Source organism: Arachis duranensis, chromosome 5, assembly GCF_000817695.3.
Source record: "Arachis duranensis cultivar V14167 chromosome 5, aradu.V14167.gnm2.J7QH, whole genome shotgun sequence".
NCBI lineage: Eukaryota > Viridiplantae > Streptophyta > Magnoliopsida > Fabales > Fabaceae > Arachis > Arachis duranensis.
Genome location: NC_029776.3, coordinates 95,672,951 through 95,688,464, shown reverse-complemented (window position 1 = coordinate 95,688,464; position 15,514 = coordinate 95,672,951). Strand labels below are relative to the sequence as shown.

The window sequence follows — 15,514 nt, the reverse complement described above, 5'->3', positions numbered from 1 at the left end:
ACTATTTGAAATTAGAAATCTTCATGCTCCTTCTACCACACGCCTTTGTGCTGTTTCTCCACCATCCACACTTCACTTATGACATCGTCATCTTGCTCACAATTCAATAGGAAAATTGTGTCCTCTCGTGTCTATGGGAGTATTAGGATCGACCAATAATGAGTCTTTTGATTGCATTTCTTGTCAAACTGCAAAGCAACCAACTTTATCCTTTCATATAGTTCATCTCTTGCTTGTTTTCCTTTTGATCTTATACACTCTGATGTTTAGGAACCTGCTCCTATAGCTTCTATAGGGGCCTGGGGAGAACTCGATATTTTGTTATATTTATTGATGATTATTCATGTTTTACTTGGGTTTATTTAATGTCTAGAAGACATGAATTGCCTCAGATTTATTGATGATTAAAACACGATTTTCCAAAGTCATTAAAATTTTTTTATGTGACAATGCAGTGGAGTACTGTGACTCCAAACTTTTGAACTTCCTTACTGAACAGGGCACCTTGTCTGAATTCTCTTATCCTGGAATATCTCATCAAAATGATAGAGCTGAACGAAAATATCATCACATTTTTTATTCTGTTCGTGCAATGCTTTTTTCCTCTTCTTGTTTTAAACGTATATGGAGTGAAGTTGTTCTCAATATTGTCCATGCTATCAATTGTCTTTCTTTCTCTGTTCTAGGTAGCATCACTCCTTTTGGGTGTCTCTATAATACTTCATCAAACTATAGTTCGTTTAGAGTTTTTGGTTATATTTGTTTTGTTCTCCTTCAACCCCATGAACATAATAAACTTGAACCTCGTGCTTGCGTATATTGTTTCCATGGTTATGGAACTAAACATAAAGGTTATCGTTATTGGGATCCTGTCTCTCGCTGAATCCACATATTTCGTCATATTGTATTCTGGGAACATCACATGTTTTCAAGTTTTTCCTCCTTTTAGTATGTTCCTTCTACCCATTCACTTTTCTTTACTAATCCTATTTTTGATCATTTTTCTAATGATGATAATAGAGGTATTGTCACAAATTCACCTCTTGAGCCTTCTATTCATGTACCTTTCACTTTTCCTAATGATCCAAACTAGAATGATGATCTTGCTCCTATGGTCCTTCCTCCTACGTCCACTTGCAGTACTAGGGTAAGAAATCCACCTCCACATCTTCATGATTATCATTGTTTTGCTACTATCCTTCACATTTATGAACCTAGGTCATACAAAGAAGCTTCCAAATTGGCAACAAGTAATGCAGGAAGAAATTCAAGCATTAGATAAAGCACACACTTAGAATTTGAATGATCCTCCTTCTGATCAGGAAGTTGTGAAAAGTAGATGTATATACAAAATTAAGACTCGGTTAGATGGCTTTATTGATAGATATAAAGTTTATTTGGTTGCTCAATGATGCACTCAAGAGTACGGTATTAATTATGAAGAGACTTTTGCACCATTGTGCGACTCACATTTGTTCGAGCTCTTCTTGCAATTACTGCAGTCCACAAATAGTCTCTATGTCAGATGGATGTGAAAAATGTTTTTCTCAACGATGACTTAAAAAGAAAAGTCTACATGAAACCTCCTCCAGGATATTCTTGTTCTCCCAACAGAGTTTGTCTTCTTCGCAAGGTATTTTATGGTCTTAAGCAAGCTCCTCGAGAATGGTTTAAAAAATTTTGCAATACCATCTGCAACCTCATTTTCACTTGCAATCGTCAAGAGAATGCCCTTTTCGTTCGCAAGAGTGACAAGGGTGTTGTTCTCTTACTATTATAGGTTGATGACATGATAATCACATGATAATTACCAAAAATGATATTGATGGCATCACTGATCTCAAAACAAGCCTTCACCACTATTTTGAGACGAAAGATCTTGGAGTCTTAGTTATTTTCTTAGTTTAGAAGTTATCTCATCCAATGATGGCATCTATCTTTCTCAAGCAAAGTATGCATTGATCTTTTTACTTGGGTTGGGATAACTGATAGTCGCATAGAATCTACTTCTCTTGAGCCTAATACTCACTTTACTTCTATGGATGGAACTGCTTTGAATAATCATACTCTTTATAGACAGTTGGTTGGTGGTCTTGTCTACTTTACTGTTACTCGAAAAGATATTGCATATGTTGTTCATGTTGTTAGCTAGTTCTTATCAGCACCTTGCACTACTCATTATGCCGTTATTCTTTAGATTCTTCATTATATCAAGGATACTATGTTTTAGGATCTTCATTTTTCTACTCAATCTTCTTTAATCCTTCAAGCATATTAAGATGTTGATTGGAATGGTGATCCCACTGAATACTATTCTACTACTAGTTATTCTTTGTTCTTCGGTGACTCTCTAATCTCCTAGCATGCCAAAAAACAAACTTTTACCGCTTGATCGAACATAGAAGTAGAATATCGTGTTCTGACTAAAATTTTTGCCAAAATCGTTGCAATTTGTTGACTTTTTGAAGATTCGGAAGCAACTTAGTCTTCTCCTACTGATCTAATAATAATAATAATAATATGTTTCTTACAACAAATATAACACAAAGCAGACTTCTTCATTTTATTTTTATTTTCATAAGCCTCTCATTTAAATTGCCCTGAATTATATTTTAGTAATAAATGTCACATTTTCTTTAAGCATTCCTTTCATCGAATTTATTTTTTATTTTACCTCGTAACTGATAAATTGATTATTGGCCATTTAACAGTTCTTAAAATTTAATTTCATCTTCATATGGACAATTTGTGAAAGTCTTGTCAGATTCAGTCACAGCCAAGTAAATGGAATATTCAAGGGTGGTTCTCCAAGCTCTAGTTTTTTCTTCAAGGGTATAGTTGTCTGAACCATTGATACTTCATTTATACAATTATACCTGTGTTTCCATATCTAGGACATGTTTATAAGAAGAGACCATCATATCACTCGTCGTCACAATAACCAAGTTCATTGCAGGTCCGAATGGAGAGCTAAACTCCATGCATCAAAACTCATGACTCACCTTCACCGGAAAACGACGGATCCATCACGCCAATCACTTTCGGGGATTCTCTTCACGTCCTTTCATGCCATATTGCCAACAAATATGACACTCATAATTATGATGCAGATATTAACATTAAATAAAAAGGAAAAAACTTATATGCAAATATGTTCTTTGAGAGAGACCAGTGCACCACTAGCAAGTATTTTTAGGATGTTAGATTATCCTTGCTCGTATATTTGCTACATTTTTTTCCTTCATTATTTTAACACTAAATTTTCATTGCCAAACTGGAATAATGTTAACCCAGAAGATGCTACTTGTTCTATATCATTATCAAGAAACAAGAACCATAAGATATTTTCAACGTAGAAACGGTTCACGTAACCCGACTTTGTTTTCTATAAAGCAACAATACAAATCCTAATCTATACCACAGCTACAAAAACTGCACAGAAATATCATCCCAATCAAAACAATATTACTGATTACGAAGGGAAAATTGCAGTAGTTAAATTGCATTAGAAACACCGGTAGAAAAGACAGTGATGCCAAAACTGAGGAGGAAGACGCAAAGAGATGGTCATAGGGTAAAAAAAATGAGCATAAAAGAATGAATAAACCAACGATGAATATTACAAGCACAGGGCTCACAATGAGATAGATGTATATCATTGTCCGACTGTAGTTATCAAGTTTTTGAAATTTACATCCACTGTAAAATTTGGCGTATATGCAATCGCTCTCTCAGCTTTATGCAAAAAAAAACATAAGCGGAGAGCCCAATGGTTAAAAGGATACAAAATCCGGAACAAAACTTGGCTAAATCCGCATGAAGAGCTTAATTGCACGTAGCCTAACTCTTGTATTTTTGCTGGACAGCTAGAGCTGCAGCCCTGTACCACGTTGCCACAGCCATGGCACCAGGGTCAGGAACTGTTGAAAGCAACTCTGAAGACACGTAAGTAGAACGCCCAGCCTACATAACACTCCCTCATCAGATCCAACAATCCACTTAATAATAACAAATAAATGGATAAAAACAAGCCACTATGGTTGTGGCATTTTTCTCAATCTTAGAGGCGAACTGCTAAAAACTGCAATTCAAAATGAGCTTCCTAAAATTGGAACTCCATGTTATAACCATTTGTTTCATTAAAGAACCGCAAGCAAATCATAAGTAAAATGAAACCAACTTTGCTTGAGCACCACTCATGAACTAAACATAATTGAAACAGAGTGCCAGACGTTCTCTGCTATTAAGTTAAAACTCAGTATTGCATCAAATTTGTACTCTTAACAAAGACGGGTCAAAAGGTATCACCTGTGCTTGCATTTTCTTGGTTAACTCAGCTCCAGTTAATGCAGCCTCAGAAGACAGAACAAAAGCAGTGATAGGATCCTCCCCAGCATTTAATTTCTGTTCAACCAAAAAGCACAGTAAGTTACTCCATAAAAGGGCATCCAAATAATGTAGGGGAAGTGAAAACCTATTGTCAGGACCTCTTGAAGAACCGATGATGCTGGAAGAAGGGCATCTAGCAGGGTTCTATAACCAGCACTGGCACCCCCATATTTACTAACAGCAGCAATGGAAGCCGCAAGTGCCTCAGCCCCTGAAAATCAAACAACTCATGAGGGATTGATAGTAAAAAAAGGGCAAAGGAAAAGTTAACTCTGAAATTAATGGTAGCCATATTGGAGTTCCCACATTGTTTTGGCGTGACAACAGAACCAGAGCTTGGTTTCAGCTGTGTATATGCTGCCTTGCAGAAAATTGTATATCTGAAAAGAGAAAGTTTCTTGAAAGCAATACTCAAACAGCATAATTAGTTAAACTTCAACAATGGCATAAGTACAGCATAATACATGATTCCACTTGTTCCTCCCATGGCTCTTCGAATTGTGGATCCAATTTCATTGACAGTTTCTGCAGCATCGTTCAGAGGATAGCTGTGAACAAAAAACAGCAGTTCAGGTCAGAATGTGATTACAATTCAAATTGGCAATTGCTTTTGCAGTAACTTGTCCCCAAGAGTACAAACAAAGATATACCTAACCAAAAAGGACATAGACTTACTTTTTTATGTCCTCCAGAATGGCTTTTGCGCCTCTATACATCTGCAGAAGTTGAACCATATAAATCAAGTAATTCCCATGTTACTTCAACAGCTATAATAGACAATTTTGAGGACAGGACTCACAGTTGATCCACAGTCACCATCACCAACTTTACTGTCCCAATCATTTAGGCTGTCCTTAAGATCTAGAATAACATTTGCAGCGGTTTCAATAGCAATCTCAAGGACTTGGCCTTGCTCACTTAGCTGTAGAGGTCGTCTCTGTGGCTTATGTAAAGTAAACATAGGAACCATATTTCAAAAATTATATCAGGATATAAGTACATATACAGTTGACTTGATTAACATAGATTTAATAAAACTCAACCAGCTTTCAAATGATATTGACAAGTCAATTCTATTTTTACCAGATTCACCAATAGCATGAACATGTGAGAGAGGAGGATAATCATAACTATGAGAAATATATTATGATCATGCCAAAGATATCACAAGAGAAAAATCAGTGGCCAGATGCTGGTTTTGGGCTTCCAGTATGAAGTACAGAAATTTATGGTGGAATGAAGCATAAACATAAACATGAATTATGACAACCCAGTAAGGTATCATTTGATCCATATAGCTAACTTCACTTTGTTGGACAAGACTTGGTTGTTGTTGATGCAGTATGCACTAGGAAGTATTACAAAGCACAGAGATTCTTGGATGGAAAGGACACAAGTCTAACAATTCACCGGCTTTTCAAGGTAAATTATTGTTATTGTGTCGCATCATTTTTTTCTGAGTGTCTCTATATGTAAGTTGTTAAACTAGTACTCATCACAGAATTTTTCTATGTGGAAAGGGTGGTGTAAATTTCTAATAAAAATATTCAACCATGTCGAAATGCCACTAACCAGTAAGCCAAATAAACTTGTATCAAACATGTTTGAATATAATTTTCCTTTAACTACTTCTCAACCACAACTGCTAAATGTCATGGAAGAAATGACGTAATTCCCCGTGTATGAAGTATATACCTCATCGCCCTTTGCTGATGGAGATGGCGGGACTGGAATAGGAATCTTAGTAGGCGGGTGAACACCTTGAAAGAGAAGAAAGTTCAAAAGTTCAATGAACTAGTAGTTTAATGGTTCCATCAATATTACATTTGAACAAACATTATCCAGAGGTAAAAGCCAAGTTATTAGAATAATCCAGTTATTAACAACTAAAGATATTACTGACCATCAACTCCAACAGGCCAAGACGGTGCTTTGGTACTGGCATCTAATCGCTCAAGAATAGGTGGATCAGCCCTCATGATAGATATCGAGAAACCTGAAATAAATACTAATTAGAACTGCTTGATGAATCACAACGAGAATTAATGATGTGACGAACCTGCCATATCAAGGGATGTCATAAATGTCCCTGTGTAAACTCTGTCAACAGCCAGCCCATGCTCTAGCTGCAATCTTGGAACTGCCTTTCCTGCTGCAATCATTAGCTCCATCAAAGGGGTGCCACCAAGCCTGCAAGTGAAGAACTTGCAAAAGGTCAATAAAACTTGAGAAGGCACTAAATTATGGTGTCCAGGGTTTGAATCAAAACAGCTAAAATTTAGCGCACACAAAAAAGAAACATTCTAAAAAGAATGCACATAAATAAAAGAGAATACCAGTATATTTTCAATAATAGGTGTAGATAGCATAAACATTGCTTTTCAACGTTGTGTGATGAGAATATCTATGAAGCTAAGTTCAATCACAGATATATACATATAGGAATGTCTTCATAAAATGGTGCTCAAGTCCCAAGAACAATATAAAGAGAATTTAAGAGCTACAAAATCTTAGTTTCATTTTAAACATATATGATACCGTAAACATACCCATTGACCATGAGGATCACTCTACCACCTCGAGTTATTGGAACGTAGTTCGTTTCCTGGTAACATTACCAAAAGAAAGCATTGTAACTTCATTCATAGGAATGATAACTCCAAAAAGGGACACAAACATATATACTTACGGCCAAACCTATTCAAGCGTACTAGAACTTTGTGATAAGATAGAACTTTTGGGTTAAACTATGATTAGCATCAAAGTCCATGACGAACACACAAGTAGTGAACTTTATTCTTGATGTGGTACCACAATGTCGCAAGAACATTTCTTTAGAGAGTTAACGGTACACAACAGTCAAAAGTTTTCCATAAAATATTGCAACATACCGTGGACAATATTTGATTCAGAACATGAGAAACCACCACATCCACTGGCTGAAGATCAGCAACAGCTGCACCAGGTTCTGCATGCTGTAAAATAAATAAATAAAATGAAAAAGAAAGAAAGAAAGCAAAAAAAGTAGCATTGATATCATCATTATTTGTAAATTAATGAGAAATGGCACTAGTAGAGAATAAAGACAAACTTCAGTGACTAGGGAGATCAAAAAAGAAAAAGTAAACAGAGAACTCGTTCCAGAACATAAAACATAGACCAAGCTGTTCACACTACTGCAAAGAAGGTGCCTAACTAAAGGAAACTCACAATTCCAAGCCCCAGTTCTATCTTCCCTGGGCCCAAACGATCTGATGTAACTTGACCAGGAAGTGTGCACACAGTTAAACCAACACCCATTGTCCCCACCAATTCAGAGGCATGTTTTGCTTCTGCAGCAACCTTAGCAAGAGGAAGGCCAGCAGCAGCAGCTGCCCCTGCAACCTGCCACAATCAACAAAATGTGCAGGTAAATGATAAATTACCAATGATAATACACTGATATAATAGTACTCCAAAGGGCTCTAACTCATGTATACATGAGAAGAGCTGAGTTGTTCTGCAAGATACCAACCATTGGAGGACCACTGAATGTTCAGGAAAAAAGGAAGCAAGAAATGAAATGCAGAATTATGAATGAGCTGAAGATGGAAAAGGTGAATTATGTTACGAATTAAAAGAAGGGTCTAATCTAAATAAACGAATGTCCACCCAGGACAAGGGATTAGTATGGATGGTAATGGAATCATGGAGGGGTATGTGAAAAATAGAGGAAGCAGAAGATAGTGTGGAAGGCATTCTGTCGTCCAGGCTCATTCCAAAGATCTTGCATTAATACCATAATTATCTATCATATTTAAAACAATGCTAAGTTCAACAAGAAAATAAAATAAACATTGACAAACAGGCCAGAAAGTCCAATATATGCAACCATAAAATAGTGCTGTTCAAAGTGGATGTGTGAACAGGGCAAATAAAAGAATGCTGAAAAATCAGAAATGAATTTCTGAGAGAACCTTATGAACCAAAATAGTCCCTGCCAAGCCCCTTCTCCCAGCAATCCCTCGAGGCGGTGGTAGTGCACAATCATCACCAACAATTACAGTCTGCATTCGTAAAATTCAGTCATACTTTATCTACATAATAAAACTAAGTACTAGATGAGATAATTCTGGCTAGCAGTACCTCAACTTTATAACCTTCAACTTTTGCTTGCTCAGCAGCCAAACCAAAGTTCAATCGGTCACCAGTGTAATTCTGTCAACACCCAAATTTGGAATACTATGGAATCAAAAAACAAGAGCAAATCCTAATGACTGCTCATAAACAGACCATGTATGTGCAGAAATGAGAAATCACACTTATTCATAGCTCAAAATTGATTTGAAAAATGTTTTGATTTTCGTTCTTTCTTTCTTTTCCTTTTTTTTTTTTTGTTGAAATGATCCCAATTAATTTAACATAAGAATCTTACAATTAATCTTCCACACTGTATATTTTTCCAATTTAACAGCTTACAATAACTTTGGGTATAGCTCATCCAACATACATGATGATCCAAAAGACCACTCTAAAGACTGTAATTTAACAAGTCAATGAGCTAAAGTATTACCCAAACACGAAGGGAACAAAAAAAAGGATACCTTCACAATCAGAAGACATCCCATAGGTCCAGTTACAGCTCGTATCCCCTAAATTTCAATAATAAGAGATGCTTCAGAATAACTGATGTGTGATATACACATGCCATCCAATAATAAAAGGAAAGCATACAGCTAGGATTGAATCAACTGGTGGGGAAGCAAAGACATCTCCACAGATAGCTGCTGTCAGCATTCCTTCTCCCACATATCCAGCATGAGCAGGCTCATGGCCACTTCCTCCCCCTGTGGTAATGTAGGATTGGATAAAAATTTTCATGATAATACTTTGGGTATGAAAACATAGTTACAAAAGCACCATATAATATTTCGTTTTACTGATCTTAGATATGTTTCATAGGGCTAAATAGCATAGTTCCACCCCCCCTGATCTATGTCCCATTCTTCCCACTTGCAACCTTTCTTCCTTTTTATAATAGGTGGATCAAATCCTGTATGACAATTCATGAACCATTTGTCTATTCCTATATGCATCGATAAGTATCCTATGCTAAAATTCACAGAAATTAAAACAAAAAGGAACATCGGATGGATAGTCGCAGACCTGATATGACTGCAACTTTATCATTTGTTGCACTTGAAACATCTGCACGTAATACAACCTTCACCTGCATTCAAGCCAACAAAAATAAATGGACACCTCTCATACATTTACACAGCCATACATGTTTCTGTATGTGTAATCACCTGAGGAAATCCATCTAAGTACTGTAAACCAGGGTACGTCTCCACAAGGCCTTCAATGAATTCAGTCACAACATCTACAATAAATTATATTAACAAAGAATCAAGATTAATTTTGTTCCAAAAGATCTAGAGTTCAAGATAAAGTATAATCTTCCTTTCTATCACGTATTCACATTATATAGCAGTTTAAGAACACAATCTTGGAACTACGGTGCTAAGTGAGAAATTGAGAATCTGCAAAACAGGAACCTAGCTAATAATACTGCCATCAACTTTCCACTTTGAATCAACATGTTGGAACTAAAGTAGGTAAAATGAAAATCATCAATTCAGAGCAATTCCACAAAGTCGTCATTGACCGATCTGAAAACAAGCACCATCTTCCTAGTTTTCAATTTCATATACCACAGTACTAGTGAGAATAATACTGGTGTACTACCGCTATCATCTTTCCTCATTGAATCAACATCTTCGAATTAAAACAAATAAAAGCAATGTCCTCATTGACCGATCTAAAAACAAGAACCTATTTGCCGCTAAAGAATAGAGTCGTGAAACTGCCGCGCCAGTGTGAAAATGCAACTCCAAGGTAGGAACCTAACTAACAACACCGCTATTATATCTTCTCATAGTAAAACACTACGTCGCTAAGATTAAAAGAAAAGCATCAAATCAGAGCCGCTATACGAAGTTCTCATTGACCGATACCAAAAACAAGAATCGATTTCAACTCATTTTAAGCTCAGTCCCTTTCAGTCAAAGATAAATGCTACTAAAGTCAACACAACGCAAGAACCTCTAACAGTCAAAATGACGCAAACAAGAAACGCGATTTCACCTCATGAAACAAGAAAGAGTGAAGAAATTAGCGAAAGAGCACCGAATAGTTGAAAGAAACGAACAAAACAAAATCGCAACCGACTTTCACCTACACAGGCGAGAAATTGAACGGAGCAAAGCGAAGAAGAAAGAAAGATAAAGTGAGAGAAAGAGCGCACCATCGGGATTGTTGATGAGCTTCTTGGCTTGGAATGCCATAGCGACGAAGTACCTTTGCAGCGATTACGGAATTGAAAGAGTGAATGGAGAGAACTGGAAAAAAAAAAAAAAACCCTAGAAATGGCTTTGCATGAAACAGTTGGAAAAAGAGAGCGAATGAGAGAGAAAGAGAAAGAGAGAGAAAGAGAAAGAAAGGGAAGAAGAGTTGTTGTTGTTGTTGTTGCCTCGTTGGTTTGGTGGTGTGGCTCTTTATACACACAAGAGAAGGAAAGCGAGGGAGTTGATAGTTGGCTTGTTGCAGCAAGTAACAGGGGAAAAAATATTAATGGAATTTCAAAAATAAAATATTACAATAAACTAATACTTTTATCCTGAAGACTCATAAATCATTCATAAACCAATGAAAGTAATTTTTTATCTATAAAATATAGTCTGTGTATGATAAAAGAATTTAAATGATAATTTTATTTATTGGTAGATTTGGTCGCATTTTAACTTTTACGGATAAAAATTATAATATACTTGTTCAGATATAAAATTAATTTTATTTATCTATAAAAAAAATTTATTTATACTCTAAACTTATTTTTATGAAAAAGATAATAGATTATTAAAAAAAAAATAGCTCTTGCTTTATCAAAACCAATCATAACTTTTGGAAGTCACTCATTGAAAGAAAAAAAATTGCATAACTATTTGCTGCGAGAGTTTAAGAGTAAAAACGAAAAAAAAAATGGACACTATTTTTTCCAATTTTCATTATATAAGATTAGTGGATCAATATGCATGTATTCATTTTTTTTATTTATTAAATATATGTAAAATAATAAAAAAATTAATTGAAATGATAAAATATTTATAATTTAATTAAAAGATTTTGGGTATAAATCTTTAGTATGACAACTTTTTTTTTATAAATTTATATAATAAATGGTATTTTAGGGGGGGGATGAACACTAATCCTTTTTATATTTTCATTTTATATAATATAGATATAGAGAAGATAGCAAATAGATAAATAATAGATTATTGATTATATAATAGGTGTTAATTATCTTTATTTATACATTATATACTTAAGAAATGGTGTAAAAAAATTTATAAAATTGACAAAATAAACGAAAAAAGAAATGAGAAAAGAGATTCTCACTCTATAGAGACTCATTAAATTCATATGATGTAAAATTACAATATAAATTTTTATTTATTTATATAAAAAATTAATTAAAATTATAATTCTAATTATTATTGGTTTTGTTAATATAAGATTTAGACAATATTATTATTGAAGTGTGATAATTAGTTCATGAAAATCTTAAATGTTTGAAATAGTTTGACCTTTAAGTAATATAAATAGAATTCTCTGTTGTCTTTTACCTTTATATTGTGTGTTTTAACAAATGAATTATGAATATTTATATTTTAAACTAAATTATGTTAAATTATATTATGTTATTTTTATTATTTTGTATTATATCTTTAAAAAAAATTATTACGAAATTGTTTAATTAATATTTTAATTAAAAATTTAATTTTCATATGCAATCAAATTAGGTAAAAGAGTTTTACACAGGAAAAATATTACATAAAATATAACGAATCTTTTAATTTATTTCTTAAAAATCATGTGTAACGCATGAACGATGAATCTAATTAGATTAGATGTCCAGTCAATGAAAATTGGACTCTTAAATTAATAAAAAGAATAAAATAGAACAACGGTTTTTGCTGTACTGTACTACTGTGGTTGCTGTTCTGGCTCTGTAATGAGGCTATGCTTTTTGGTAATTTTTGTATCTATATCCTTTGGAAGCTATGCTATGAGATAGGTGGTTCTTATGCTTCTGCCGATTCTTTTGGGGATGAGCTTTGAATATTGGCTTCTGGCCTTCTGCCATGGATTCGGGTGTGTCTCTGCCCATTGCAACTCTGCTTCTGCAGTAGATCCAAATTGTCCTTATTCGTAATTTACATACACGGAAAGCAACGTTATTCTTTTCTTTTCGCTATTTTTTTTTTTTTCTGGTGAGAAGCCAAGGCCCAAGGAAGAAAAAAAAAAGGGGGGTTAGCTAAGTCGTCTTCTCTAGCAGAGCGCACCAGCTATGGATTCAAAGACGCCGCAACGGCGTCGTCCAAGCAGTGTCATCCAAAATGGCACCGTTATCAGAGAGAAGAAGCCCAAACGTAGCGAGGTGAGTCTCCAAACGCTGTCGTTTCACCCTTTTTGTGCTGGTATCATTGTTTCAGGTTCAGCCATTGTTTCGCAGGTCCTCGCAAAGAAGAAAGCCGTTGAGCAATCCATCAAATCAGCACGTGCCGAAAAGGATCACCTTGCTTCCTTCCCTGAGTTCCGCCACTTCGTCAATAACGGTAACCGTTTCTGAAATAGAAAACTGTGCAGTGTAGTTAGATTAGTTACAGGATCAGTTACCTTATTTTGCTGATCAGCAGTTAGTTAGTTGCAAAGTGTGTTTATGGTTTTACACAACATAAAAGTCAGAAGTAAACTTTGTAACTAACTACTGACTCAACAAACAAACGCAACGGATTTTATAACTACTGTAACTGTATTAGCAATAATGCAATATTGAATTCTCATATAATACAATTATAATATTCCCATAAGTTTTGAGATGTTAGTGCAAGTAAATTGTTGAATGTGTTAGCAATAGCTTTTATTCATTTTTGGATCATCTTTTTTGTTTCTTCTAAGTCCTAAATCTAGGTGCCTATTTCAATCTGAATTTTAGGTCTATCTATGTGTTTGAAGTCAGGACGCGGTGATACACTATCCTCTCCTGTTAAGCACTATGTTCAGAGCCTCCTTAAGGTACACATTACTATAATTTGTTGAATGAAATATTTTGATGTAGACATTACTATAATATATTGAATGAAATATTTCCCTTCTTTATACTTTATGCTATAATAAGAGAAAATCTGCTATTATGTCTTTGTTTTGTAAAGTGATAGGAAACTTAGTTGGCAAAGTCTTCAATGAGGTTGTGTGAGGAAACCTCATTGATGAGGTTTTCAAAAAATGCTCATAGGGCCTCTGCATCTGGTCAAAGATTTGTTATACTGCAAATTGGTGGCTGCTCTTGATTAATGATCACAATTATGTTATGTTATTAGCTAAACAAAACACAGGATTAGTGAGAAAGATAATCGTTTTTGTGAGTCCTGCTTCTCTAATCTCGATCTCTTCTCTTCTCTTTGGTGAGCCCTTCCTCTCTTCTTTTCCCTTGCCTTTCTCCGTTTCTCTGTTTTCAGCTTCCGTTTCTTCTAGAAAACTTGGCTTTTGACCTATCTTACATTCTCTTATAAGTTTTTCATTTTTATCTTTTTTGTGTGTTTTTCTGTTTCATTTTAAAGTTTGTTCCTTTTACTTGATCTCCATGTCTAAAGGCATTACTGTGTTATAGAACTGATTTCTTTGTGGGAAAACTCCCCCCCCCTCCCCATCTTTTTTCCCTGGATCTTATGTGAGCTATGATAGCTCTGTTCAGAAGGGTATTTCAAAAGTTGAGAAGGAAGCCAAGGTAGTATTGATAATGACAAGAGATCACTAGAAACTTACCTGCAATCTTCAGTTAAGAAGTTGAAAGTCTCAATTTTAGGTGTATGAAACAAGACTGAGCTAGTTTTTAAGGAGCCCATTGGCACTGCTGAACAGGAATAGAGAAAGAATCTGTGTTGGTTCAATATTCTATTAAGGAATGTCAAACAAAGAGAAGGGGTTGCACTCCCCGGAGAGAGATATTGAGAGCTATTCAAAGAAAAATGATGAAATGATTAAATTAAGAACTAGCTTTGTCTCAAATTGGTTTAATGAAAATGTTAACAAATTATAAGTAAAACTGACCAGCCATCAAATTGTAAATTGATAAAGTTTGAACTGAGGGCTTTTCAGTAATTTACAAGTTAACCTCATAATTGAGGCGTCTTAGCACCACCAAGGCGAATACTTTGCCAACTTAGTTTATTGAAATTCGATTGTTTTTAGGTTTTTTTATACTACAATATGTATCATTTCTCCTTTTGTTCATGGTTGGTTTTTTCATTAGCTTATTCATTGAGAAGAGACCCGAAAGCATATGACTTGTCAACTCAAAAACTGCAGCTAAATATGGAAGGACCCTATGGATCTGAGTGGTTGGATGAAGAAAAGGTGAAGCGCAGAGAAATGGTTGCTCCAGAAGCACACTATATATTTGTGCATGAGGATGCCAATTCAGTTGGTGATGAGACAAGAATGATGTTGAATGCAGAAGAGGCTTCAACTAGTTGTGTAGAAGATAGTGGCCCCTTAGTTGGATTTGTACATTACCGTTTTGTTCTGGAAGAAGATGTACCGGTCCTTTATGTGTATGAGTTGCAGATTGAGCCTCGTGTCCAAGGAAAAGGGTTAGGGAAGTTTCTAATGCAACTAATTGAGCTTATTGCCCAAAAGGTGATGAATTGTTCTTATGGAAGAAATGAAGTCTATTTATTTGATTAATGTATAGTCTTACTAGTGTCCATTTTGTTGAAGTTCTTATGCACCTCATTGGGATACCTTGTGATTCTTTTGCAAAATTTTCTGAGTTTTGTGTGCATAACATTCTACATTGACTATGGTCTCTGATCTATGTTTTTTGTTTTAACTCTCTTGTAGAACTGCATGGGTGCTGTCATGCTAACTGTTCAAAAAGCAAATTTACTAGCTCTGAATTTCTATCTAAGTAAGCTGAGGTAAAATCTTCACTTGTGTGTGCAATCTCTGAATCAATTTCCTTTACCAAGTCATTGCATGTTGATTTTTAGTAGAATAAAAGAGAAAAAGAATCACATTTGTA

The 15,514-nt window shown here is 35.0% G+C and overlaps 2 protein-coding genes across 5 annotated transcripts in view; one reads left to right on the top strand and one right to left on the bottom strand.

Moving 5' to 3' along the window:
- Positions 1–3,570: 3,570 nt before the first annotated feature.
- Positions 3,571–10,898, bottom strand: LOC107490585 (putative 3,4-dihydroxy-2-butanone kinase). Of its 2 annotated transcripts, none has more exons than XM_021143250.2 (20): positions 10,676–10,898; positions 9,678–9,751; positions 9,535–9,598; positions 9,103–9,215; positions 8,973–9,020; positions 8,515–8,586; positions 8,346–8,435; positions 7,600–7,773; positions 7,281–7,364; positions 6,939–6,994; positions 6,449–6,579; positions 6,293–6,385; positions 6,085–6,149; positions 5,189–5,326; positions 5,065–5,105; positions 4,854–4,937; positions 4,696–4,769; positions 4,488–4,600; positions 4,309–4,404; positions 3,571–3,963 (listed from the first exon to the last, which is right to left on the bottom strand). In XM_021143250.2, exons 1-20 carry the CDS (start codon positions 10,713–10,715, stop codon positions 3,841–3,843), a joined length of 1,773 nt encoding a protein of 590 aa, XP_020998909.1. In that variant the 5' UTR covers positions 10,716–10,898; the 3' UTR covers positions 3,571–3,840. The 2 variants fall into 2 exon arrangements, with proteins under 2 accessions (XP_020998909.1, XP_015966846.1); XM_016111360.3 differs by having other exon boundaries at positions 5,189–5,332; positions 10,676–10,894.
- A 1,458-nt stretch (positions 10,899–12,356) lies between these two features.
- Positions 12,357–15,514, top strand: part of LOC107490586 (uncharacterized) — a 4,650-nt gene continuing 1,492 nt past the window's right edge. Inside the window, exons 1-5 of one of the 3 annotated variants that reach the window (XM_021143249.2) lie at positions 12,357–12,868; positions 12,944–13,046; positions 13,427–13,506; positions 14,800–15,129; positions 15,334–15,410. In XM_021143249.2, the coding sequence (XP_020998908.1) occupies positions 12,779–12,868; positions 12,944–13,046; positions 13,427–13,506; positions 14,800–15,129; positions 15,334–15,410 (680 nt within the window). In that variant the 5' untranslated portion in view covers positions 12,357–12,778. The remainder of the gene's footprint in view (positions 12,869–12,943; positions 13,047–13,426; positions 13,507–14,799; positions 15,130–15,333; positions 15,411–15,514) is intronic. The other 2 variants (XR_001592422.3, XM_016111362.3) reach the window with 2 other exon arrangements.

What these genes read in the sequence shown, in the direction of transcription:
- LOC107490585 (XM_016111360.3), bottom strand. Translation starts at nt 10,715, where the DNA reads ATGGCATTCCAAGCCAAGAAGCTCATCAACAATCCCGATG. An exon ending in TAAAGTTGCAGTCATATCAG is followed by an intron (nt 9,216 to 9,534) that starts GTCTGCGACTAT and finishes ACATTACCACAG; the next exon opens with GGGGAGGAAGTGGCCATGAG. An exon ending in TTGGCCTGTTGGAGTTGATG is followed by an intron (nt 6,150 to 6,292) that starts GTCAGTAATATC and finishes TTCTCTTTCAAG; the next exon opens with GTGTTCACCCGCCTACTAAG.